At 45.1% G+C, this 25,390-nt stretch overlaps 1 protein-coding gene across 1 annotated transcript in view; it reads left to right on the top strand.

Moving 5' to 3' along the window:
- The first annotated feature begins 983 nt into the window (after positions 1-983).
- The window catches only part of ATP6V1B1 (ATPase H+ transporting V1 subunit B1), a 29,501-nt gene continuing 5,094 nt past the window's right edge, over positions 984-25,390 (top strand). The window contains exons 1-4 of the mRNA XM_053458090.1: positions 984-1,115; positions 15,566-15,621; positions 17,407-17,505; positions 20,487-20,580. Coding sequence (XP_053314065.1) covers positions 1,007-1,115; positions 15,566-15,621; positions 17,407-17,505; positions 20,487-20,580 — 358 coding nt within the window. The 5' untranslated portion in view covers positions 984-1,006. The remainder of the gene's footprint in view (positions 1,116-15,565; positions 15,622-17,406; positions 17,506-20,486; positions 20,581-25,390) is intronic.

Raw genomic sequence — 25,390 nt, 5'->3', positions numbered from 1 at the left:
ATTCAGAGCGTTTGGGGCTTTTCCGGAAGCCTTTTGTGAGGCAATCAGGGGAAGCGTTTACACAAACACCGCGTGATAAACATCTGGGGGTAAAGTGCTTGGAGTCGCACGACTCGCTCGCCCGCTTTCACTAGTGATCTCTCTCGCACGTTTCACTGAAATGCCGTCAATCCGCCTCGCTATGCGAGATATTTGGCCAAATTCTTTTTTAGTTGTTTTTGGTTGATTTACGCAAATTGGATCCGTTTTCTCCCCAAAAACAAACAGCCAGTCGAGTCCCGATAGAAGCGTTTGTCTTTGGGACTAAATCTATTTGTCTTGGTTTCTCACCAAGTGCAGATAAATGGAACAGCCTCCCAGCAGAAGTGGTAGAGGGTAATACAGGGAATCGAAACATGCGCGGGATAGGCATACGGCTCCTGATTCTAAGACGAGAGCCCCGGACGGATTAAGGCTCGAGTCTTTACAGCAGGCGAGATGGGTCTGATCCGCTTTATACGTGTACGCTGCGTTTATGTGGGGCCCAAAACCCCCCATGCGGCAGAAAATTCAGGACTGTTGGCAGCTTGAATGAGCGTCCCAGCATTAAACCGCATTAATGTATTTGCTCAGTGGCATAATACGAAACCCCGGGGGGTCCCCAACACCGGAACAGCTTCGGGGGTCCCCAGGATTGCAGTCCCGCTGTCGTGGCAGAGGCTGCCTTTCCCTGACTGGCATCCTGAGAGTTAATTTTGGAGCCCACGGGGTTAATGATATAACCCCGGCGCACGCACCAGGCACCGGGAGGCATGAAGCAGCCGGCCGTGACTGTGTACAGTAAACACGGGGATGTTTGTAGCTGGTGAGACACGGACACGGCGCGGCCCGGGGCAGGGCAGTTCTACCTGGATCGGTGGAGCCGGGGCATGGGCAGAAATAAACAAGGGGGCAGGATAAGTGCCTCCCGCACGGGCTATAAAACCCAGAGGGCGAGCGCTCAGGGTCACAGGCAGCGGCTGCAGGTATGGCGACCAAAGTGGACATCAGGCTGAACGGGCACCAGGTGGACGCCGCGCCCTACAAGGAGCACATGCTGGCCGTCACCCGAAACTACATCTCCAACCCCAGGCTGTGTAAGTACCCTCACGCCCGAGCTTACGGGGCATTTAAACGCCACGGATATATATCCTCTGCAGCTCCGGCTTATTGTGGACTACAACTCCCATCATTCCTGCTCGCAGTCAGGGGAACAGAGCATATTATTATTATTATTATTATAATCGTGCTGCATATAGTGGGCATTGTAGTCCACAGCAGCTGCAAAGGGTTAAACCAGGGCAGGAATACAACAGAAATCACTTAAAAAGGAATTCCGGAGCAAAAAAAACTAAACAAAACAGAGCAGTCACCATGGCAACCGATGGAACGCCAGCTGATTTCTTCACTTTCACAAGTTTGCACCATTTATACATAATAGACAACAACAAACATAACCCCCCCCACCCCGTTATGGTGTTCTAGTTTTTTAACCCTTTCTGTTAATGGGACTCGTACCAGCAGAGATGGACTAAAAAAGACTACAAGCTGGTGTTTTTGAGAGTGGTGGGTTGATGGAATAGCTTCCTGGCGCAGGTGGTAGCAGATATATGTCCATATATTCAATAAATTGTATCCAAGGCTTAGAATGCAGGCTGAGTGTGAATTGTATGTTCTATGACACGTATGACACGTATGAATATGTGTAAAGCTTCATCATATATATATATATATATATAATACATTGTAACTGTAGGCAGTATATATATATATATAATACATAGTAACTGGAGACAGTATATATATATATATATAATACATAGTAACTGGAGACAGTATAGATATATATATATAATACATAGTAACTGGAGACAGTATATATATATATATAATACATAGTAACCGGAGACAGTATATATATATATATAATACATAGTAACTGGAGACAGTATATATATATCTATATATACATAGTAACTGGAGGCAGTATATATATATATATATATAATACATAGTAACTGGAGACAGTATATATATATCTATATATACATAGTAACTGGAGGCAGTATATATATATCTATATATACATAGTAACCGGAGACAGTATATATATATATATAATACATAGTAACTGGAGACAGTATAGATATATATATATAATACATAGTAACTGGAGACAGTATATATATATATATAATACATAGTAACTGGAGACAGTATATATATATATATATATACATAGTAACTGGAGACAGTATATATATATATAATACATAGTAACTGGAGACAGTATGGATATATATATATATAATACATAGTAACTGGAGACAGTATATATATATATAATACATAGTAACTGGAGACAGTATATATATATATATAATACATAGTAACTGGAGACAGTATAGATATATATATATATAATACATAGTAACTGGAGACAGTATGGATATATATACATTGTAACTGGACAGGCAGATCAATGTTTCAATGTTCTGTATGTCTAAACCCTTTTGTCTCCCATTTACACTCATCTGGCACTCAAGGTGTTAACGTAGAAACATATTCTGTAACTTTTACCATTTCTGTAATGTTTTTACCCATTACGAGCTTCCCTGGTGGGGATACTCGCTGCGGGCGGCAGCCGCGGGTTAATAGTTCATTGAAGATACGTACGACCCTTTCTTATTATTTATTGGTTTATATATCGCCATCATAGTCCGCAGCGCCAGTAAAGCTTTGAAGGTCACGCAAGGTCAGGTGTCTACGTTATAGGCGACGTAAGGATTGTATACATCGTATACCTGCTTTGGATGGGGGGGGCAAGGCTTGGGTTTGCCCTGTGGCCCCCAGATTAAGGGGCAGTTTGAGGCCCTCCGCTCGGAGCTGGTCGGCCCCCTGTCTATTGTGGGTGTTATATATTTAGTGGGGAGGTGGAAGAGACATTGGGAAAGGATGCAGAGAGAAGGGAGAGAGAGAGAGGAGGGTGGGGGCTGCTTGCTGAACAGAGGGGCCGCAGCAATATTAATGTTAAGAGACGGCCCTTTAAGCCACCATGTTTGGCCGCTGGAGAGATAATTGGGCCGGCACCGTTTTAGTCGTTGTACAGCGCTGCGGAGTGTGTTGGTGATATATGAGATGATGATTTCCTCTTGTTACCCCGCTTTTGGCTGGTTGGGGGGTAGGGCCGTAGGGGCGATAGAGGGCCGGGTAACAGGTTTACCCCACATTACGATACGTAGATTGTGGTCTAACCCCAGAGCCAACATCTGCTGCAGACTCCTGTCAGGGGTTCCTGGGGGCCCTAAACACTCCGATGGGGCCCCCCCTTATCTAAAAGCGCCCGGGCACCGCTCTTTTCTGGGAGTGGTTTCTGGGCGTGGCCAAATGCTAAAGCCCCTAGGCAAATGCTGCTACGGAGCCCCTTGACCAAGGGGGGGCCCTAAGGGGCCACTCAGTCTGCTGAGAGCATGCTCCCATGCGATTGGCTGTTATGTCTGTGAGACAGGGGGCGCTGTGCTGCTCCCTGCGTCCCTTTGGCAGTGAAAGGGTGTAAACGTTGTCAATTAGGAGGACTTGAATCTGCCCCAAAAGTTCCCCCCCTCGGCTACCGAAACCGATAACAAGCTGAACGCTGTGTTTGTTGTGTATACATGGAACAGCCGCCCGGGTCCGTCTGTGTTGCCTCGTGTTATTGGTTGAAACATAATATTTTGTAGGCATTACCAATGCAGCAGGGTGGCAGCGCAATGCAGGGCAGTACCCAGGGGCAGGTATCCCCAGGGGCTTATCCGGAGGCCAGAATCATGGCGTCATCGTGGTGTGGCTAAAGGAGTTCTTTACTGACAAGGTAGTAGATAAGAGGAGCAGCCTCCCAGCAGAAGTGGTAGGAATACACTAAGGGAATGTAAGCATGCATGGGATAGGTGTCAGCTTTGTAAGATTTGAGGTCTTAAAGCAGCCTGGATTGTACCCCCCAAAAATCGGGACAGAGAGGAAGAAACAGGACAGCTTGTAAGGATGTAAAGATATTATGAATGAAACCACCTGTATTCAAGCAGGAATTCCTGCCGTGAGAAAAGCATCAGATATCAATAAGTCAGAGTAGAACTTGAAGTCAGACTGTGTGACCCCGAGAATCTGCCCCTTCACCCCGAGACTGGGGTAAAAACCCCGAGAATCTGCCCCTTCACCCCGAGACTGGAGTAAAAACCCCAAGAATCTGCCCCTTCGCCCCGAGACCGGGGTAAAGACCCTGAGAATCTGCCCCTTTGCCCCGAGACTGGGGTAAAACCCCTGAGAATCTGCCCCTTCACCCCGAGACTGGGGTAAAGCCCCTGAGAATCTGCCCCTTCGCCCCGAGACCGGGGTAAAACCCCTGAGAATCTGCCCCTTCGCTCCGAGACCAGGGTAAAACCCCTGAGAATCTGCCCCTTCGCCCCGAGACCGGGGTAAAACCCCCAAGAATCTGCCCCGAGACCGGGGTAAAACCCCTGGGAATCTGCCCCTTCGCCCCGAGACCGGGGTAAAACCCCTGAGAATCTGCCCCTTCGCCCCGAGACCGGGGTAAAACCCCTGAGAATCTGCCCCTTCACTCCGAGACCGGGGTAAAACCCCTGAGAATCTGCCCCTTCACTCCGAGACCGGGGTAAAACCCCTGGGAATCTGCCCCGAGACCGGGGTAAAACCCCTGAGAATCTGCCCCTTCGCCCCGAGACCGGGGTAAAACCCCTGAGAATCTGCCCCTTCGCCCCGAGACCAGGGTAAAACCCCTGAGAATCTGCCCCTTCGCCCCGAGACCGGGGTAAAACCCCTGGGAATCTGCCCCTTCACTCCGAGACCGGGGTAAAACCCCTGGGAATCTGCCCCTTCGCCCCGGGACCGGGGTAAAACCCCTGGGAATCTGCCCCTTCGCCCCGAGACCGGGGTAAAACCCCTGGGAATCTGCCCAGCGACGTTACTTTGTGGGAAAAATAACATTTCTATTTTTTTTGAAAATATTCCAGAAAAAAATTCTTTAATCAAAAAATCATCATTTTTTTACCCCCCCCCCAAACGAGGTCAACAAAAAAGAATTCCTCCTGACACGTCTCGTTCATTAACGGGGGTCCGGGCTTCAATAGGACACCATCTGGTCATTAGCGGCACGGAGGGGCCGGCCGCCCTGCTTAATGAGCCCACAACAATCATCAATGTGTTCGTTCCGCCGCCGCCGCGCCAAACAGCTTGTCCCCCCCCCCTGCTTAACGCAAAGGGTGTCGCAAAACAATGCGCTGCCCCCCACGGACGCGCCGCGGAAAACACAACCACGCAAATACATCCAAAAACCCTCAAAATTCTCGGTTTTTATTTTTAAAAAATGAAGACTTTCAGAATTTTGAATTAACAATATTTCCTATTTCTGATAGGAATGGTCGGTTGCTACGGTGATAAGAACACTTTCCACACTTCCAAAATCCTTTTTTAATTCATAACGTTTTACGTTAAATCTTAAATATTTCAGAAAATATATTTTATTTATGTGGAGAATATATATTTTTAAAAGGGCAAGTCATTTTGGTAAAAGCAAATTTAATTTTTTTTAAGATTCATTTGTAATTTTGAGATTTTTCCGTTGGTGGTGTCTTCCAGATAATTCCTAATCCTAATTATGAATTGATTATTATGAATAATAATAATAATTTATTAAAAGTATTAATAACATGATTATTATTAATAATAACATAATCATTATTAACATTATTATTATTAAAAAATAACATTATTATTATTATTATTATTATCATTAATTATAACATCATCATTATTAACATTATTCATAAAAATACCGGTAACATTATTATTATTAATAATAATGTTATTATTAAAAACATCATTATTATTAACATTATTATTATTATTACTATTATTATCATTATTATTATTATTATTATTATTATTAACATTATTATTATCATTATTATTATTATTATATGACAAAAGGAATAGAATTATTAAGATAAAATATCCTTTTTTTAAAGTTATTCATTAACGTAGTTCTCTTTTATTTTTATTCCAAAGGAGGAGAAATGTTAGAACAAGAGGCCGTAATCTAACTCAGAGGCTGAGGCTTGGACGGAATGGAAGGTTTACAGAGAGGGTGGTTGATCAGTGGAACAGCCTCCCAGCAGAAGTGGTAGAGGGTAATACAGTGAGGGGGATATAAACATGCATGCGATAGGCATACGGCGACTGACTGGTGTTACCATCGGCATTGCGGCGAGCAATGGGGTCACCCCTGGTTTTGGCCCATGGGGGCCGTGGGGGCAGATACCTTATATTTATATACTGTAAGGATTTGCCCCGCGGCACTCAGAGCTCTTTTTATGGTGGTTGTGAGATGGAGGCTCCCAGCCTGTGTCCGGGGGTCCGGGGGGGTCTGGGGGGTCCGGGGTTTGGCATCTGGCGGATGACCTGATTGGATGTGACATGAGTCCTGTAGGAGCGGGGGTCCGGGGGTTGCATACCGTGCCTGGTGGGTGTGAAAATAATTAACAGGTCATTACGGCTGCTTAACCCTTTACTTCATCATCCCCCCATTGTGTGGATGGAAACGACCTCTGCACCCCTCTCTGCTTACAACTAAATGCCCTCTGGGGCAGGTTTCGGGGGCACAGGGGGTTATTCTTCATACATTATACAGCAGGAGAGGCCCCCCCAGGGACGCCCCCTTTATAATGCACAGTGAAGCTGCATCTCTCCTGCAAACGCTCTCTTTAGCGAATAAAGCCCGGTGGCCCTGAGCTATGAGTTGGCTGAGCGCACTGAGAGTTGCGTTCCTGGATTACTGTATAATACTGTAAACAGCCCAGGGGTTCGGCCGGCTGAGCATGATGGGGTTTGTAGGATACTGTAGCCGCAACTCCTATCCGCGGGCCACATATACCGTGCGGCGAAGGGTGTTGGGAGTTGTAACCAACAATAGGCGCGACCTGTCCCTGGCCTGCACCCCAAGTCCTGTTTTTTTCCCCCACTCAATTCTTGGGACTCCTTGTTCTTCCCCGGATTCTCCTGACAGAGGCCATTACCGGTGACGCTCGGAGATCCTGATCGGACGCAGCACGTTGCGCTTTGAGTTTGCCCCGGCCCAGCGGTGGCAGAGCCGAGGGCTCCTGACCTCCTGACCCTCTTTCTGCCAGGCGTGAAGGCATACACGGAGCCTCACACCCTGCGGGCGGGCGCTCTGCACCTCTGCCCCGGCCCCCAGCCCTGGCCCCTTCACCGGCCCCCAGCCCTGGCCCCTTCCCTGGCCCTCTGCCCTGGCCCCTTCCCCGGCCCTCTGCCCTGGCCCCTTCCCCAGCCTACATTCTATGAGTCCATACATTCATAGGAACATGGCAGGCTTTACATATCCCATTGTACATCGCTGCGGAATATGATGGCGCTATATAAAACAATCCATATTCATTTACATTCAAAGGTATTAGTGAAGTTAACAAATCATAGAAATCCTCATATTTCGGCGGGGGGGGGGGGGGTCACTTGAATTTCCCTAAAAAATGTCAACTGTAATATAAGAAAGTCCTAATAATTCTATATATTATCTCATTAATAATAATAATAATAATAATAACAATAATAATAATAACAATAGAGATAAATGTTCTTCATTTGATTGTTATTTTATCTGACATGTGCCTTTTAAGAGCGCTGCATACAGTAATACCCCCCCCAGCGCTGTATACAGTAATACCCCCCCAGCGCTGTATACAGTAATACCCCCCCAGCACTGTATACAGTAATACCCCCCCAGCACTGTATACAGTAATACCCCCCAGCACTGTATACAGTAATACCCCCCAGCGCTGTATACAGTAATATAACCCCCCAGCGCTGTATACAGTAATATAACCCCCCAGCGCTGTATACAGTAATAACCCCCCCAGCGCTGTATACAGTAATATAACCCCCCAGCGCTGGATACAGTAATAACCCCCCCAGCGCTGTATACAGTAATACCCCCAGCGCTGTATACAGTAATAACCCCCCCAGCGCTGTGTACAGTAATATAACCCCCAGCGCTGTATACAGTAATAACCCCCCCAGCGCTGTATACAGTAATATAACCCCCCAGCGCTGTACACAGTAATATAACCCCATCGCTGTATCAATCATACAACCCCAGCGCTGTATACAGTCATACAACCCCAGCGCTGTATACAGTAATACAACCCCAGCGCTGTATACAGTAATATAACCCCCCAGCGCTGTATACAGTAATATAACCCCCCAGCGCTGTATACAGTAATATAACCCCCAGCGCTGTATGCAGTAATATAACCCCCCAGCGCTGTATACAGTAATATACCCCCCAGCGCTGTATACAGTAATATAACCCCCAGCGCTGTATACAGTAATATAACCCCCAGCGCTGTATACAGTAATATAACCCCCAGCGCTGTATACAGTAATATAACCCCCCAGCACTCTATACAGTAATATAACCCCCCAGCGCTGAATACAGTAATATACCCCCCAGCGCTGTATACAGTAATATAACCCCCAGTGCTGTATACAGTAATATAACCACCAGCGCTGTATACAGTAATATAACCACCAGCGCTGTATACAGTAATATAACCCCCAGCGCTGTATACAGTAATAACCCCCCAGGGCTGTATACAGTAATATAACCCCCCAGCGCTGTATACAGTAATAACCCTCCAGCGCTGTATACAGTAATATAACCCCCCAGCACTGTAAACAGTGATATAACCCCCAGTGTTGTATACAGTAATATAACCCCAGTGCTGTATACAGTAATATAACCCCAGCGCTGTATACAGTAATATAACCCCCAGCGCTGTATACAGTAATATAACCCCCCAGCACTGTATACAGTAATATAACCCCCCAGCGCTGTATACAGTAATATAACCCCAGCGCTGCATACAGTAATATAACCCCCCAGCGCTGTATACAGTAATATAACCCCAGCGCTGTATACAGTAATATAACCCCCAGTGCTGTATACAGTAATATAACCCCAGCGCTGTATACAGTAATATAACCCCCCAGCGCTGTATACAGTAATATAACCCCCAGCGCTGTATACAGTAATATAACCCCCCAGCGCTGTATACAGAAATATAACCCCCCAGCGCTGTATACAGTAATATAACCCCCAGCGCTGTATACAGTAATATAACCCCCAGCACTGTATACAGTAATATAACCCCCCGTGATGTATACAGTAATATAACCCCCAGCGCTGTATACAGAAATATAACCCCCCAGCGCTGTATACAGTAATATAACCCCCAGCGATGTATACAGTAATATAACCCCCTGTGCTGTATACAGTAATATAACCCCCCGTGCTGTATACAGTAATATAACCCCCCGTGCTGTATACAGTAATATAACCCCCGGCGCTGTATACAGTAATATAACCCCCCAGCGTTGTATACAGGAATATAACCCCCCAGCGCTGTATTCATACGAGACGCTTTTACCAAGAATTGTTTGGGGTTCTTGTAAAGTCTGGATTTCCCAGAATGCCGTGCGGTACAGGCTGTTGGCAGCTCTCCGGCGCCCGCGGTGGGAAGCCCCCCTCTTGCCTCGGGTTTCATTGTACATCCAAGTCAGTGCTCTCTGGCACCTAACCCAACGGCTCCTTGTAAATGCCCCCCCTCACTTGGCTCATCTTAACAGCTTGGCACGTCGGCAACCTGGCAGCCAGCCCTGGGCACAGCCTCACCCCCCCCCCCCGAGAGCCTCCATCCGCACGACCCCGTGAGCCCCCCCCACCCCGGCAAAATTATTATTTATATATCGCCATCACACTCCACAGTGCTGTACAATGTGTGTTATTATTTATATATCGCCGTCATACTCCGCAGCGCTGTACAATGTGTATTATTATTATTTTTATATCGCCGTCATACTCCGCAGCGCTGTACAATGTGTGTTATTATTATTTATATATCGCCGCCATACTCCGCAGCGCTGTACAATGTGTGTTATTATTTATATATCGCCGTCATACTCCGCAGCGCTGTACAATGTGTGTTATTATTATTTATATATCGCCGTCATACTCCGCAGCGCTGTACAATGTGTTTTTATTATTATTTATATATCGCCGTCATACTCCGCAGTGCTGTACAATGTGTGTTATTATTATTTATATATCGCCGTCATACTCCGCAGCACTGTACAATGTGTGTTATTATTATTTATATATCGCCGTCATACTCCGCAGCGCTGTACAATGTGTGTTATTATTATTTATATATCGCCGTCATACTCCGCAGCGCTGTACAATGTGTTATTATTACTTGTATATCGCCGTCATACTCCGCAGCGCTGTACAATGTGTGTTATTATTATTTATATATCGCCGTCATACTCCGCAGCGCTGTACAATGTGTGTTATTATTATTATTTATATATCGCCGTCATACTCCGCAGCGCTGTACAGTGTGTGTTATTATTATTTATATATCGCCGTCATACTCCGCAGCGCTGTACAATGTGTGTTATTATTATTTATATATCGCCGTCATACTCCGCAGCGCTGTACAATGTGTGTTATTATTAGTTATATATCGCCGCCATACTCCGCAGCGCTGTACAATGTGTGTTATTATTATTTATATATCGCCGTCATACTCCGCAGCGCTGTACAATGTGTGTTATTATTATTATTTATATATCGCCGTCATACTCCGCAGCGCTGTACAATGTGTGTTATTATTATTTATATATCGCCGTCATACTCCGCAGCGCTGTACAGTGTGTGTTATTATTATTTATATATCGCCGTCATACTCCGCAGCGCTGTACAGTGTGTGTTATTATTATTTATATATCGCCGTCATACTCCGCAGCGCTGTACAGTGTGTGTTATTATTATTTATATATCGCCATCATACTCCGCAGCGCTGTACAGTGTGTGTTATTATTATTTATATATCGCCGTCATACTCCGCAGCGCTGTACAATGTGTGTTATTATTTATATATCGCCGTCATACTCCGCAGCGCTGTACAATGTGTTATTATTATTTATATATCGCCGTCATACTCCGCAGCGCTGTACAATGTGTGTTATTATTATTATTTATATATCGCCGTCATACTCCGCAGCGCTGTACAATGTGTGTTATTATTATTTATATATCGCCGTCATACTCTGCAGCGCTGTACAATGTGTGTTATTATTATTTATATATCTCCACCATACTCCGCAGCGCTGTACAATGTGTGTTATTATTATTTATATATCGCCGTCATACTCCGCAGCGCTGTACAATGTGTGTTATTATTTATATATCGCCGTCATACTCCGCAGCGCTGTACAATGTGTGTTATTATTATTTATATATCGCCGTCATACTCCGCAGCGCTGTACAATGTGTTATTATTATTTATATATCGCCGTCATACTCCGCAGCGCTGTACAATGTGTGTTATTATTATTTATATATTGCCGTCATACTCCGCAGCGCTGTACAATGTGTGTTATTATTATTTATATATCGCCGTCATACTCCGCAGCGCTGTACAATGTGTTATTATTATTATTTATATATCGCCGTCATACTCCTCAGCGCTGTACAATGTGTTATTATTTATATATCGCCGTCATACTCCGCAGCGCTGTACAATGTGTGTTATTATTATTTATATATCGCCGTCATACTCCGCAGCGCTGTACAATGTGTGTTATTATTATTTATCTATCGCCTCCATACTCCGCAGCGCTGTACAATGTGTGTTATTATTATTATTTATATATCGCCGTCATACTCCTCAGCGCTGTACAATGTATATTATTTATATATCGCCGTCATACTCCGCAGCGCTGTACAATGTGTGTTATTATTATTTATATATCGCCGCCATACTCCGCAGCGCTGTACAATGTGTGTTATTATTATTTATATATCGCCGTCATACTCCGCAGCGCTGTACAAAGTGTTATTATTATTTATATATCGCCGTCATACTCCGCAGCGGTGTACAATGTGTGTTATTATTATTATTTATATATCGCCGTCATACTCCGCAGCGGTGTACAATGTGTGTTATTATTATTATTTATATAGCACCATCATATAATTCCTGTAGATTCCTATGTGTTAAGTTGAGGTCACATGTAACGTTAGCTCTTCCAGACGGCTAAGAGTGATAGGAACTGTGGTCTGGGAATGGGGGATATTATTTGAAGATCCGTGCCATAGTGGCATTTCATGATGAGGCCACGTGACGACGGTGGTGAGTTGGCACGGGGCCCTCGATACATCCGCCGAGCCGGGCCACACAAATCGGGGCGAGACAAAGGAAGCGTCAAAACTCGCAAATGAATCTTTTCCTGAATGGAAGATGAAATCCGTGCGTATCTGTGCCGGGCGGCCCCGCCGTGTTTCACATCTCTTTCAGCCTTGTTCACCTTTCACGCTTGGCCAGGCTGCTTTTTTTTTTTCTATAAGTTTTTTTTCTTTTTCCGCCCCACATGACTGTGCAGGTGTGTATGGGAACTGTGGTCAGCAGGCTTAATTAGTGGCATAGTGTGAGAATCCCCGCTGGGCTTTTCACCCGGGCCGCTGGCTTGCGATTGGTCGGCCGGTTTGATGGCCCTGCCCTAACTGACACATCGCACAATGAGCACGGGTCAAAGGGCAAAATGAGGGGGGGGGGACTCCCCCCTTTCATCGCCTTTCGGGGCATCCAAAACTTTATATTCTTCCTTAGTTGGGCTACAGAGAATCTGCTAAAGGCCAACAAATCTTTTAAATACCCTTATTTGAAACCCTTAAAAAAGTGATATTTTGGGGGAAATAAAATAAAATACATAAAAGATTTTTATTCTTGAATTTTTTCTCCGGCCATCATATATCCCTTTAAATAACCCCCCCCTTATTTGCATTCAAAAAAATAATATATATTTTTTTGTTTTTCTATAAAAAAAGGAAATCAGTTTGGCCAAACACACCTCTCTCTTGCCATTGCATGCGCGATATACTCACTGCTAGCCAGCTCCAGCATTGGCTCATGTGAGACTTCATGTTGGGGTCTCTTAAGACCCCCTCGTGCGCATTCACACAAAGCACTCGCACTTAAACAAATAAACCCTTTCCCGACCCCAACCCAAAAGTTTTTAAAATGTTATAAATGAGTATGGTAAGTAAGGGGTTAACACTGCCAGTGCCAGGCTGGTGATCACAAGGCAGCGCTGTCACTTTAAGGCCAGCGGCCGCCTGATGACATCACCCAATCTGCTGCACCACTGGAGTGGGATATGGGGGGGGGGTATTGAGCACCTATGTAGATTACTCTACTCACGCGGATGTTACTAAGAAAAAACTATTTTTTTTTTCAGCAGTGGCTTCTAGCAGGGGTTAAAATGTTGCTGACATTTTTTTCCAATATAATTTTTTTTTCTTTAAAAAATTAAATTTTAAAAAATATATATTCCTTCTAAATGATCGCCTATAGTGTACATATAAAAATGATAAAACATAAAATAATATAAAAAAAAATGATATAATATAAAATAATATATAAAAAATGATATAATATAAAATAATATATATAAAAAATGATATAATATATATATAAATGATATAATATAAATATATATAAAAATCATACAACATAAAATAATATAAATAAGAATGATATAACATAAAATAATATATATATAAAATGATATAATATAAATATATATAAAAATGATAAAATATATATATAAAATCATACAACATAAAATAATATGTATAAAAATTATATAAAAAAAAAACACAACTGAAAAAAAAATATGGTTAAAAAAATAAAATAAAACCCTCCCGTCATAATACAAAGTCCGCAGGAGGAAGATTTGGTCGCCGACTACTTTGTTTGCGGAGTTTGCTGAGCTCATAGGAGATACAAATGTATTCATTTTTTAAATGATAGAAAGTATATAAAAAAAAAGGTATAAAATATCTAAAAATTTATTAAAAAAGAAAAAGGAATATTTTTGGATTTCCAGCCTCAGTACCGATTTTCCGAGGGAAGATTATTATTATTATTATAGAGGATCAGAGGCTGAGGTGGAATGAAAGGACGTTACTGAGAGGGTGGTAGTTAAATGGAAGAGCCACCCAGCAGAAATGGTAGTTTTTTTTTCTCCTGGGACTGTTTTATTGTTACAGTATAATAGTTTTTGTAACGACTCAAACCTTAATCAGTCGTTGGTCTCGTCTTAGATTCAGGAGCCGTATGTCTATCCCATGCATGTTTAATACCCTCACTGTGTTACCCTCTACCACCTCTGCCGAGAGGCTGTTCCACTTGCCCACTACCCTCTCAGTAACTTTTCTTACATTCCGTCTAAGCCTCTAATCTCTGTCTCGGGCCAGATGTGAGGTTAACGATGTATTATTCTCAGGGCTAATGATGATTTTATGTGACAGGAACTGTGAAATTTGGGTGGGTACGTGCGGGGGGGGGGCAGACATTTTTTTTCTTTCTTTCTTCGGAATTTAGCAATCACCCTTAACAGCTTTCTCCTTTCCTCCTTTTATAATCTCAGCCCACCCACACTGCCTTTTTCCTCCCCTGCAAAGGTTTTTTTTTCTTTTTTTTCTGTGTATTGGCGTATTTTCTCATTTTTCTTTCTTTGGGGGGTCAGGCTCTCAATGACTGAAATTGGTGTTTTTTCCCGGTGCCGGCCCTCGTTGGCCGCGATCGGCTCAGTTATTTTTCTGACACGCTCTGGTATTCAGCTGCTGGAATTCTGCAGATTAAAAAGTTAAATGGTTTTCGGAGAAGCTTTTATGTTCTTAGAAACGCCACGAATGGTGGTCCCTCCCAGACAAAAAAACAGGGCAGCTGCCACACGGCGGGGCAATTACACCCCCCCCCCCAAAAAAACCAACCCCTCCCGACTTATTAACTACTTATTATCTATAATAATAATAATATATATGAATAAATATTATCAGGTGTCGTCTTTTCTGCCACCGAGTTCTCCCGGAATCTTACTGGTTTGACTGAAAATGACCGGAAACTCCAGGACGAGCGCTGGGTTTAACTGGGGCAAAAAAGAGCGCTAAACACAATAGGCTGTATACAGAGCACAACTATTTGTAATGTATTTACAGGACAGACGCATAGAAACTGACTGGGGATCGGCCCCATTCGGCCCCTCTAGTCTGCCCGTTTCTCCTTAATCAGTCGTTGGTCTCGTCTTAGATTCAGGAGCCGTATGTCTATCCCATGCGTGTTTAATACCCTCACTGTATTACCCTCTACCACCTCTGCTGGGAGGCTGTTCCACTGATCTACCACCCTTAAAGATAGTAGTAGCAATGGTTTACTGTACGGCGGTGACCTGATGCCTCCAGGAACGTTCAGCACAGATCCACGCAGACATTTCTGTGCTTTATAGCCGCAGTTGCTTTAACTCGGTAAATCTCTGATGAATGCGCTGGAGGGGGCTTTGGAGACGAATATTTAGAGAAATGTGAAATCGAAAGGAATGGCATCGTCTGAATAACCCTCCCATTTTTTTTTTATAGGTTACCGAACAGTGTGCGGGGTCAACGGGCCGCTGGTCGTGTTGGACAATGTCAAGGTACGAGGCCATCCGTTCATCCGTCAGACCCCGAAACGCCCTAAAAGAAGCCGTCTTTAACACGATCTAATAGCGTGGACACGTCACGCCCCGCGCATGGGGGTCACAGATGCTCCAAACGGCAGAACACGCGTGGCTAAGGGACAGGAGGTGCTTTACGGCAATGCTAATGAAGTCTTTCTCCATAGACTTTCATTAGTCAGAGAGTCTGATCGGGTGATTAAGACTGAGCCGTTCTATTGTTCCCCACAGGCAGTATGATAAGGAGTCGGGGGGTTTGTCTAGTAGATCGGGGCTCAGATAACAGAGCGAGAACTCCTACAAATGGCTGATACGCAGCTTCATTATGGGGCAAAAACTAGAACCTTTTAAAAAAAACAATATTTTTTGGAAAAATAAAATATAATCTGATATTTATAAATAAAAAAGCTTTTGGTGGGAGCTTGTGTTATATAAAGTAAGCGGTGGTATAGAGCAGGAATAGTTTTCTGTCCTCGGCTGACCCCAGAAAGTCGCGGACCCCCGAGTGTTCTCATCGGGTGTAGGAAGGCCTTCTTTTAATCGCCTTAGAAGAATAATGCGTGTAATTGAGTGCGTGGGCCGGGCTTTATTCCATCGCATATAGCAGCTCACGGGTCATGAATTAAAAAGGAAAGTTAATGTGCGGACGTGAATTACAGCAAAAGCCACGCAATTCACTCATCGCTATCGCTGCCAATCGCTAAGTGTCCAGAATATTACATTAAATACACTGTTACACCAACAGAAATATCGAGCCCCGATCTACTAAACACCCCGACTCCTTATCATACTGCCTATGGGGAACAATAGAATGGCTCGGTCTTAGTAGCACAGCCAGACTCTGTGACTAAGGAAAGTCTATGTAGGAAGGGACTTCATTAGCATCGCCGTAAAGCATCAGCTCAGTGTGGTGTTTGAGCCGGGAAAGTCCCCCGAAATATCACCCCCATTCCCAAAACCACCTTAAAGGGCCGGGAGCCGTTAATACCCCGTTCCACCCCCTTTGCATCCAGCGCCAGTAATTCGAACCCACAAAGCTCCTGCTTTCAGGACACGGAACATCTTGCAGGGACTCGACTTAAGTCGCCGGCCACTGTGCCAATAATAATTGCAACAATATCATCTGAAGTAAATGGCGTGGCGCTGACGGCCGGGCACCAGCCGGTAATCTTATTAAATAGACCTTCTGGGGATGAAAACAAAGGTAACAATTCATCTGCGGTTACACAACACAACGCAGAGATTACCGGGGATTGGAGAAGTACGCAGAATCCGCAGCTGTCAGATGGGGGGGGATTCCACGGACCAATCCCATCACTGTCAGCCACAGCGAACCAGTACTGAATCTGGTTAACTCCTCTATATCTTGTATTGTGGAGACATTAAAATAAAATGGGATGAGAATTACATGCCGATGGCTCTCAAAAGAGGGGGCAGAGCGGTGCAATTGGGGGGCAAAAGAGGGGCTGTTCTGATTGAAAAATATTGGGTTGCTATCTGAAACTTTTTGGGGTGTTTTACTTGCAATTCCACACCCAGCCACCAGGGTGTCATGAGCTTTAGGCAGACTTTCCTTGATGTCTGGATCCTTTCTGTGATCCTTTCATTCTCCTTAACCCAGCAAGACAGTCCATGCGCAAGCATTGCTAATAAGGTGGGGTTGAACTATGCAATTCTATTTATGACAAGCGCTGACCCCGTAGTTCAGTAAGATGACATCACGGAAGCGAGTAATTTCACATAACCGTCCTTCTCGCCCCGCAGTTTGCGCAGTACGCCGAAATCGTCAACTTCACCCTGCCAGATGGCACCACCCGAAGCGGCCAAGTCCTGGAGGTTGTGGGAGCCAAAGCCATTGTCCAGGTATTTCGTTAATAAGAATGTTTGTTTATGAACTGCTTGTTCCAGCTTGTTGAAGGCAACAAGCTGGAAGCCCAATCAAAACGTTAGATGGGCCTGTTTACATGTCTACGAGAGACCTTCTACCAGCTTCAGATTCTTCTTGAACCCAGGGTAGTAGGTCCAGAGGAACGCAGCCCCGGGGACCTCTGCTTTACTAGGGGTCTCTCATCAAATTGTTGGATTTGGTGGGGATACAAGCACCATAAGACCTAAGACGGGGCAGTTAGAAGAAGACATGTAGTAGAGACCCCAACAAGGTAGGACTGAGGAGGGCAGATAGTGGCGCTGCTGTGGGTTAGGCGAAGGGCAGCGAAGCACATAATCCATCACCTCTTCCATTATACAGTCGGAGCCTTTGTTGCCTGTGTCTACCTAGCGCATGTTCCTCTCCCCAAATCCCACCCATACCCCATCCTATCACCAAGGTCGGCTTCCAACTTGACCTCCATGGGACCTGTCATGGCAAGCCGCCAAATTTCTCTCTTTTAATCCCAGCGAGACCTTTCTAGGGCCCTCATAATCCCATTAGAGAGTCAGCCTCAGAGCCGAGCCGAGCAGAAGCAGCTTAGAGCCGGGCCCTCGTTCACACACAAGGGCCGCTTTCTGCAGATGTGCAAAAGAAACGAGCTTTGTGCCAACGCATTCCTCGGCGCTCTGAGGCAACACGGATCTAATTAAATCTACGGTGCGAAGGTTAATTAACACAAACGGTGTCAAATATTATACCAATCACATCTCCATTCCTTTACACCGAGCCACCTGCCAGTCCCGCTCCGGCCCTCGCTCATCAGGCTTATGTCGTGTAAATATTCTTCTGTAATGAGCGGAAACCCTTCCCAGGAACCATTCTTTAATCATGTCAAATTCTGCCTCATTCGTTATTTTTGCCAGGAACCCTTAATTATCATGTGACACAAAAGCCGGCACTAATTGGTTGTTGCCACAGAACCCCCCCCTCCAAAAAAAAGAATCTGCATTATTTGTATTTATTTAAACCTTTAGAGGGAAGATTAAAGGGACAGATCTACTAAGGTGGAAGCACACGGCACACCTTTAATACACGCTGTCCATTCCTTCATTACTTCTTCTGGGAGGCTGTCCCACCTATCTACCACTCTCTCAGTAAAGCAAAACTTCCTTCCAGTCCATCTAATTATCTGACTCTCTTCTTCTAACGTTTCTCCTCCTTTGGAATAAACTTCTCTCCTGTACGTCCCCCCCCCCTTCTCTTCTCCAAGCCGGACATATTGAGCTCCCTTAGTCTTTTCTGGAGAGACCAGAATGTTGGGCTCCAGAACCTCTGCTCCTCCGTTTGCCCCGGTGGAGGGCATCTGTGATGGAGCAGAAGGCCTGTGAACATAATGGGGCTCCATTAGCAGAACGTGAAGGCGCCCCCGCTAGGTCTCCAGACGATGAACCTGTCCATTCCACCGTGTTGACTACAGGAATTGGGTATCCAAGTGAACTCCCCCCCCATTCTCTTTAATTATCCTCATCATAATTTATGAATGGAATGTTAATGTATCGTAGTAACCACCACCTCATTATCTTCTCCTCGGCGTAATTACCGGGCCTTTACCGCCCGGCCTCCGGTTTGGTTTCCACCATTTCTTCCGCTGCGACTTCCTTCCTGTCTATCTGACCACGGAATTAAACGTCTTATTTAACATCGAGACGGGCCGAGTCAGTCTAATACCGATCTCCCGGGGGGTAGGATTATTACAAGTAAGAATCAAACTTAAAAAATTGGCCTTTTTAACGCTGGCCAATGAAATGCAGGAGTCCTTTTTGGCGCTGGCCAATGATATTCAGGAGTTCTTTTTAGAATTCCAGTGGGTAGAGGTGGGTGAACCAGCTGGTGGCGCTGCATGGGTTAAGTCATGGTAGGACCATGGATGAGGGATGTCAAGCATGTCGTCTATGTCTTGACCAATAACAAGTCGAGCCAGAAATTGGTCTCGACCCCCTGCATTCCCGTTAATGTTTCAGGCGTCCACGTCGGGGCCCCAGTGTTGGGCGATGAAGGCATAAGACTGGATATGGAGAGGGCATTGGATATGGGCAGGGCTTGTTGAGGAAGTGGGCGTGTCCACTTCACAGGAAGAGCCTCAGCTACAGAGTGATGCAAGGTTACCGCGGGCTCCCCGGGGGCAGTCAGAGGAGGTCAGAGGATCTCCTCAACCGGCCCACAGTCCCCATAGCCCACGGTAGCAGGACAGTGGGCCAGCCGCCCGGAACAGGAGGGACGGTAGTCGAAAAGCAGTACTGTCCCTCCAAAGAACCAGGAGGTTAACCCATCGTACAGCGCTGCAGAATATGATGGCGCTATATAACACAATAAACAATAATATCTCTAGTGAATAGACCCTTTTACCCCACTTTAATTAACCCCCATAGTCCTCTAGCAATGAATGTTCGTATTTTTTCCTCATTTCTTGCATATAATTTTTCACATTACTATTTTTTGGGGCAATTCTTACACATTTCATGATATAAAGATGATTTTCGCCCCATTATTGGCATACTATGCATTCTAATTACCCACCATTGCTTCACCGCCGCCCTTTGCCTTCAGGTATATTTTGGGGGCAAAAAATCCCTTTTTTATCGCTCGAATGGGTCAAACCTGTGCATGCTTTACGGGGATTACAAGAAAAAAAAACACAAAACAAAACAAAAAAGCACTCATCCGTTTAAAACTGATTAACTCCTGTAATGCCGGAGAGCTTGCGCCCGCTGCCGAGAGTTTAAAAGCCTCCCCTCCGGCAGCCGTGGGGTCCCGCGTGTGTAAAAGAAAGAGCGCAGAATGCCTCCCCGCTTTTAAATCCCTGCACATTATCCCTCCGCTTTCACTCGGACCTGACTCCCCCCACCCCCCCGCCGCGGCCGCTCTAATCCTCGCTAATTGCCAATAATTGGGTTCTTGCCCCGGGTCTCCGCAGGTGTTTGAAGGCACATCTGGAATCGATGCCAGGAAAACCACATGCGAGTTCACGGGAGACATCCTCAGGACACCTGTTTCAGAAGACATGCTGGGTACGTGGGATGCTCGGGGGGTGGGGGGGGGCTTTAATACCCCGGCCGGTGCATTAACGCAAATCCGCCGACGTCTTCTTATATCTCTACCTTTCTATGTGGTTTTTTTCTATTAAATTGCCCCAAAATACTAACTTTAAAGCAGATCTGCCACCTCTAACCTCTTTACATACATGTGATAGCTCTGCGTGATTATTCCTCCTCGTTATCCCCCCCTCCCGTTAAGTTGCTGGTGGTTGCTGATTGGTTCAGGCAGCCTTTGGGAGGAAGAGCAGGGAGAGAGCTTCAGGACGGGATATCGATCAGATGATGACGGCTCTGCCGAGAGGCACTTAATTCAGCTTCAGTTACGCTATTTGCCCCGGCATACGATGGCAGATAGGAATCGATGAATGGTAGACCGCCGAGGTCCCCGACGTCTCACTCTACATCCTTTTTTATGCTAAACTGAAACATATTATTTTCAGCTATATGATTGTAATGTAAGGACTTTTTAGCACGGTGGATAAGTTGAACGGCCTCCCAGCAGACGCGGTAGAGGCCGTCACGGTTTCTTTTCAGCAGGAGAAACGGGCAGACTAGATGGGCCCGATCTATTGTACGCCTCTCTATCCGTTTTCCTGATCAAACGCTCAGCGACGAGACCTAGAGCTTGAACATCAGATCGAGAACCGGCTCTATTAACGCAAAAAGCCGGCTGACGCCATATGCTTTCTGAGACACCTTAGTGAGCCGGCCCCTGGCGGAACGCGACTCCCGAGGCTTTATGATTCTTGCCATCGCGACGTCCCAATAATAAATATCAGCATTGTGTAAAATTGCTTTAATTGGGGGCATACCTCCAGCCCATCCCCCACCCCACCCCCTTAATTAGTTTCACAACATTTGAAGAAAACACTGAAATTAGAAAAAAAAACGACTTCATTTCCCATTTGTAAATCCCTTTGTTGGGCGCTAATAGCGTCTTTAAATAAAGTGAATTATGGGTCGGTGGGAGGCTGTTAATTAGGTTGGAGATTTTGAAACGTAGGAGCTTAATGAGAGCTGGGATTTTTTTTTATTCTTCTATTTTTATTATTCCTCCCCAACCTACATGAAAACCATTGCAGGCTCTTGGCAGGACGGAGAAGTCATTCACGGCGTTTGTCAATGAGAGGCTGTATTCGCAGATCGAATTTGGACGGGGAAGGGGGGAGCGGAGTTTTTTTTTCCAGGCTAGAATGGCTCTAGTTGTTTAGCCGGGCTGATCCGGATTTTAAAAGAACATACCCCCCCCCCTAACCAAAGTACCTGCTTGGCAAAGGGGGGGGGATTAAAAGCCTTGGGGGGTAGGTCATTAGAAGATGTTGCACCAAATGGCAAGGGTATAATCTGAGCATTGAAGAGTCATGGGTAATGTGTGAAGGCGTAGTAGATACCTGGAATCAGGGATAGTAGTCCAAGGTAGCTGCTTGGGATGCCTTAAACAGGAGGGAAGATCACTGTTGGAGGAGCCGGGCCGCGTGGGGAGATCATGGATCCTCTGCTAACCGGCGCAGAATTAAGGGAGAGGGAGGAATATAGAACTCTGCTTCAGTGCTCCCTCGCACCGGGAGAAAGGAAGGGGAGAAAGGGATGGTAGTGAGAAAAACAGAGATAAAGAAAAGGGGAGAGAAGGGGAGGAGAGCAGAGAGGAAATGAAAAAGAGGAGAGATAGTGAGAGATTAAGTTGGGGCAGAGAGAGAGAATGTTTGTGTCTTGAAAGTGTTTGTACGTTAGGGAAAGTGTGTGTGCAAAGGCAAATGTGAATGTGTGTGTGTATGGGCAGGCGTTTGTAAGGGCGGTGTATAGTTGTGTATCTTGACATTCTATCTGTTACTATTGCTGTTCAGCACCTTAATGGAATAGGATGACTCCCTCTGCGTTTAAGCCAGGGACGCTTCAATTTACTATTATTTAGAAAAATTCAAACAAATGAAACAGTGAAAATGTGTTGGGTGTTGGGGTATGGAGTAAGAGTGTGGGGGGTGTCAGTGTACAGTGCTAGACTTAGAGTGAGTGAGTGTGTATGGGGGTGTCAATATGTAGTGTGTTGGGTGTCAGTGTACAGTGTTAGAGTGAATGTGTGTGTGGGGGGTGTCAGTGTACAGTGTTAGAGTGAATGTGTGTGTGGGGGGTGTCAGTGTACAGTGTTAGAGTGAATGTGTGTGTGGGGGTGTCAGTGTACAGTGAATGTGTGTGTAGGGGTGTCAGTGTACAGTGTTAGAGTGAATGTGTGTGTGGGGGGTGTCAGTGTACAGTGTTAGAGTGAATGTGTGTGTAGGGGTGTCAGTGTACAGTGTTAGACTGGGTGGTCATGAATATTGTTAGTGTGTGTGTTAGTGTACAATGTTTGAGGGTCAGTGTACGGTGTGCGTTAGTGTATAGCGGTAGACAATGTGTGTATTTGCATATAGAGGACAGTAGATAAGTGGAACAGTCTCCCAAAAGCAGAGGTAGAGGAAATCTAAACTTGCGTGGGATAGGAATACAGCTATAAGAACCATTCGGCCCCCGGCTAGTCGCCCGTTTCTCCTGCTGTAACGACTCAAACCTTAATCAGTCGTTGGTCTCGTCTTAGATTCAGGAGCCGTATGTCTATCCCATGCGTGTTTAATCCCCTCACTGTATTACCCTCTACCACTTCTGCTGGGAGGCTGTTCCATTTGTCTTTCATCTTCTGAACAAAACCTCCTTACATTCCATCTAAGCCTCCGACCCCAACGTTTTAGATAACTGTCCTTGCTTCTATTTGCACACCTAAATATCCCGAATTAAGAATGAATATGGACATTCATGTGGATAAAATGGATTGGTTGGCTCTTATCTCGTATCAAAATGTATACTTTTTGAAAAGAGGTAGTAGATCCTTGCATTGGCATCTCAGTAGATGCAGTAGAACGAAACACAATAAAATATTAGAAAAACTAGGATATACAGAGCAGCTATCCTGGAGAACAAATGAGAAATGGTCGCAGTGATGGAGAATGTTTGTATATTTTTGTGTTTATTTTCACCATTTTAGGTTTATATGGATGAATAATCCGCATTGTAACGCGTTCGTCTGAAAAGGTGGCAGCCCCGCCATCTCCTGTGACGTTTATGTGTCGAGTACCCGTTATTACGGAGAATTGGCCAAAAGCAACCCAAACTCATGGTTCATGGGTGCGGATGTTTCCCACTCAATACTGCCATCTAGTGTCGTGTTATGGAACGACTGCCTCCCCACTAAAAGTCCTGAAGAAGACACATGAATGGCGCGTCCTTGCGGTCGTACCAAAAATGTACTCGTTAATGTTGATGCGGTACATTGGTAGATTATATCTCTTCCCTCGGTTCCCGTTACCCCTACATGTCGTATCCTGCAACAAAGAAATATGTCAGCGAGGTGGCGAGAGGTTATTATGGCGAGAGGGGCGAGAGGCCCCTATAGTCTGCTTGTTTTGTCCTTAATCAGTCGTTGGTCTCGTCTTAGATTCAGGAGCCGTATGTCTATCCCGTGCATGTTTAATACCCCTCACTGTATTACCCTCTACCACCTCTGCTGGGAGGCTGTTCCACGTATCTACCACCCCCTCAGTAAAATGTTCTTACATTCTATCTAAGCCTCTGACTCTCTAGTTGCTAGATTTTGTTTTGGGAGTTTTACATCCCAAGTGCATTATTTTACATTTATCAACATGAAACTGCAGCTGCCGCACGCTCCAGCGTTCTTCTAGTTCACTTAAACCGCCTTTGTGAATAATATACATCGTAGGTCTCCTAATTAAAGAGCCCAACGAACCAGCGGTGGCAACCACAGCCGCGTACAATGTTGGAATAAATGGGATTCACTAAGAATCGCTGGTCTGGTCAAAAAGTTTCGGTGATTAAGGTTTTTATAAACTATTTATGATAACAGACGGTCGGCAAGCAACATCCATGGCATTAATTAGCAAAAAATAGCAAATCCAGTGAAAATCTGCTCTAAACGAACGAATTAATTATATGAATGGAAATGATTATAGCTCTAATGATAAAATCATCTAAAACTTTTGAACTTTTTACAAAATTCTGCCCTTATTCTTCGATTCCTTATTAAATTCTCAACCCCTCCCCCCCCGGACCCCTGAAATGCTACGGCTTATTTAACAAAGCTGGCGATGATGAAATAAAAACGCATCGTTCTGTTAAGCTAAACCTTTCTCTAATACTAGTTGCTTCTGGATCATTTTTTGGATGACCGGGGTCTTTCTCCTATTTTATTTTGTGAATTATTCTGCTTTGAGGACTTGTAGGTCGATGGCCGGGGGGGGGGTCGATGTTCATGTCCTGCGTCTGTCTTATTATTTTGCTTTATTATGTTATCTGCATCAGTGAAACATAACAGAAGATCCAACGTTAAAGAAAGGACGTTCCTGTGCCTCCCAGGGTTACTGACCTTTCATGGTCATTGAGCGTCCTTTTCGACGTCTCCGGGAACATTATGTGCTCTGACAATAAAGAGAGGCTTTCTGTCGCTGAGCCGCGGTACGAAGACCTGACATTACACTGGGGTAAACTAAAGCAGGTCCTTGTGTAGAACAGGTACATCGCGGTGCCTCTGCCGGGCACCGGCTAAGAAGAAAAAAACAAACCCAACATGGTCTTCTTCACGCTAATTAAGCCAACATTTCATGGTTAGCTGCGTGATGATCCATGGGACTTCTTCTTAAAACTTCTGCCTTGTCGGCCATTCTCTGAAGTTGTTCTCCGCTCTGGCCTGGTGGCTGCAGAAACTACGAGTACAAGACCTGATTTTGGGTTAAGCCTC

The sequence above is a fragment of the Spea bombifrons genome, chromosome 1, assembly GCF_027358695.1.
Source record: "Spea bombifrons isolate aSpeBom1 chromosome 1, aSpeBom1.2.pri, whole genome shotgun sequence".
Taxonomy (NCBI): Eukaryota; Metazoa; Chordata; class Amphibia; order Anura; family Pelobatidae; genus Spea; species Spea bombifrons.
This window is presented reverse-complemented; position numbering and strand designations above follow the sequence as displayed.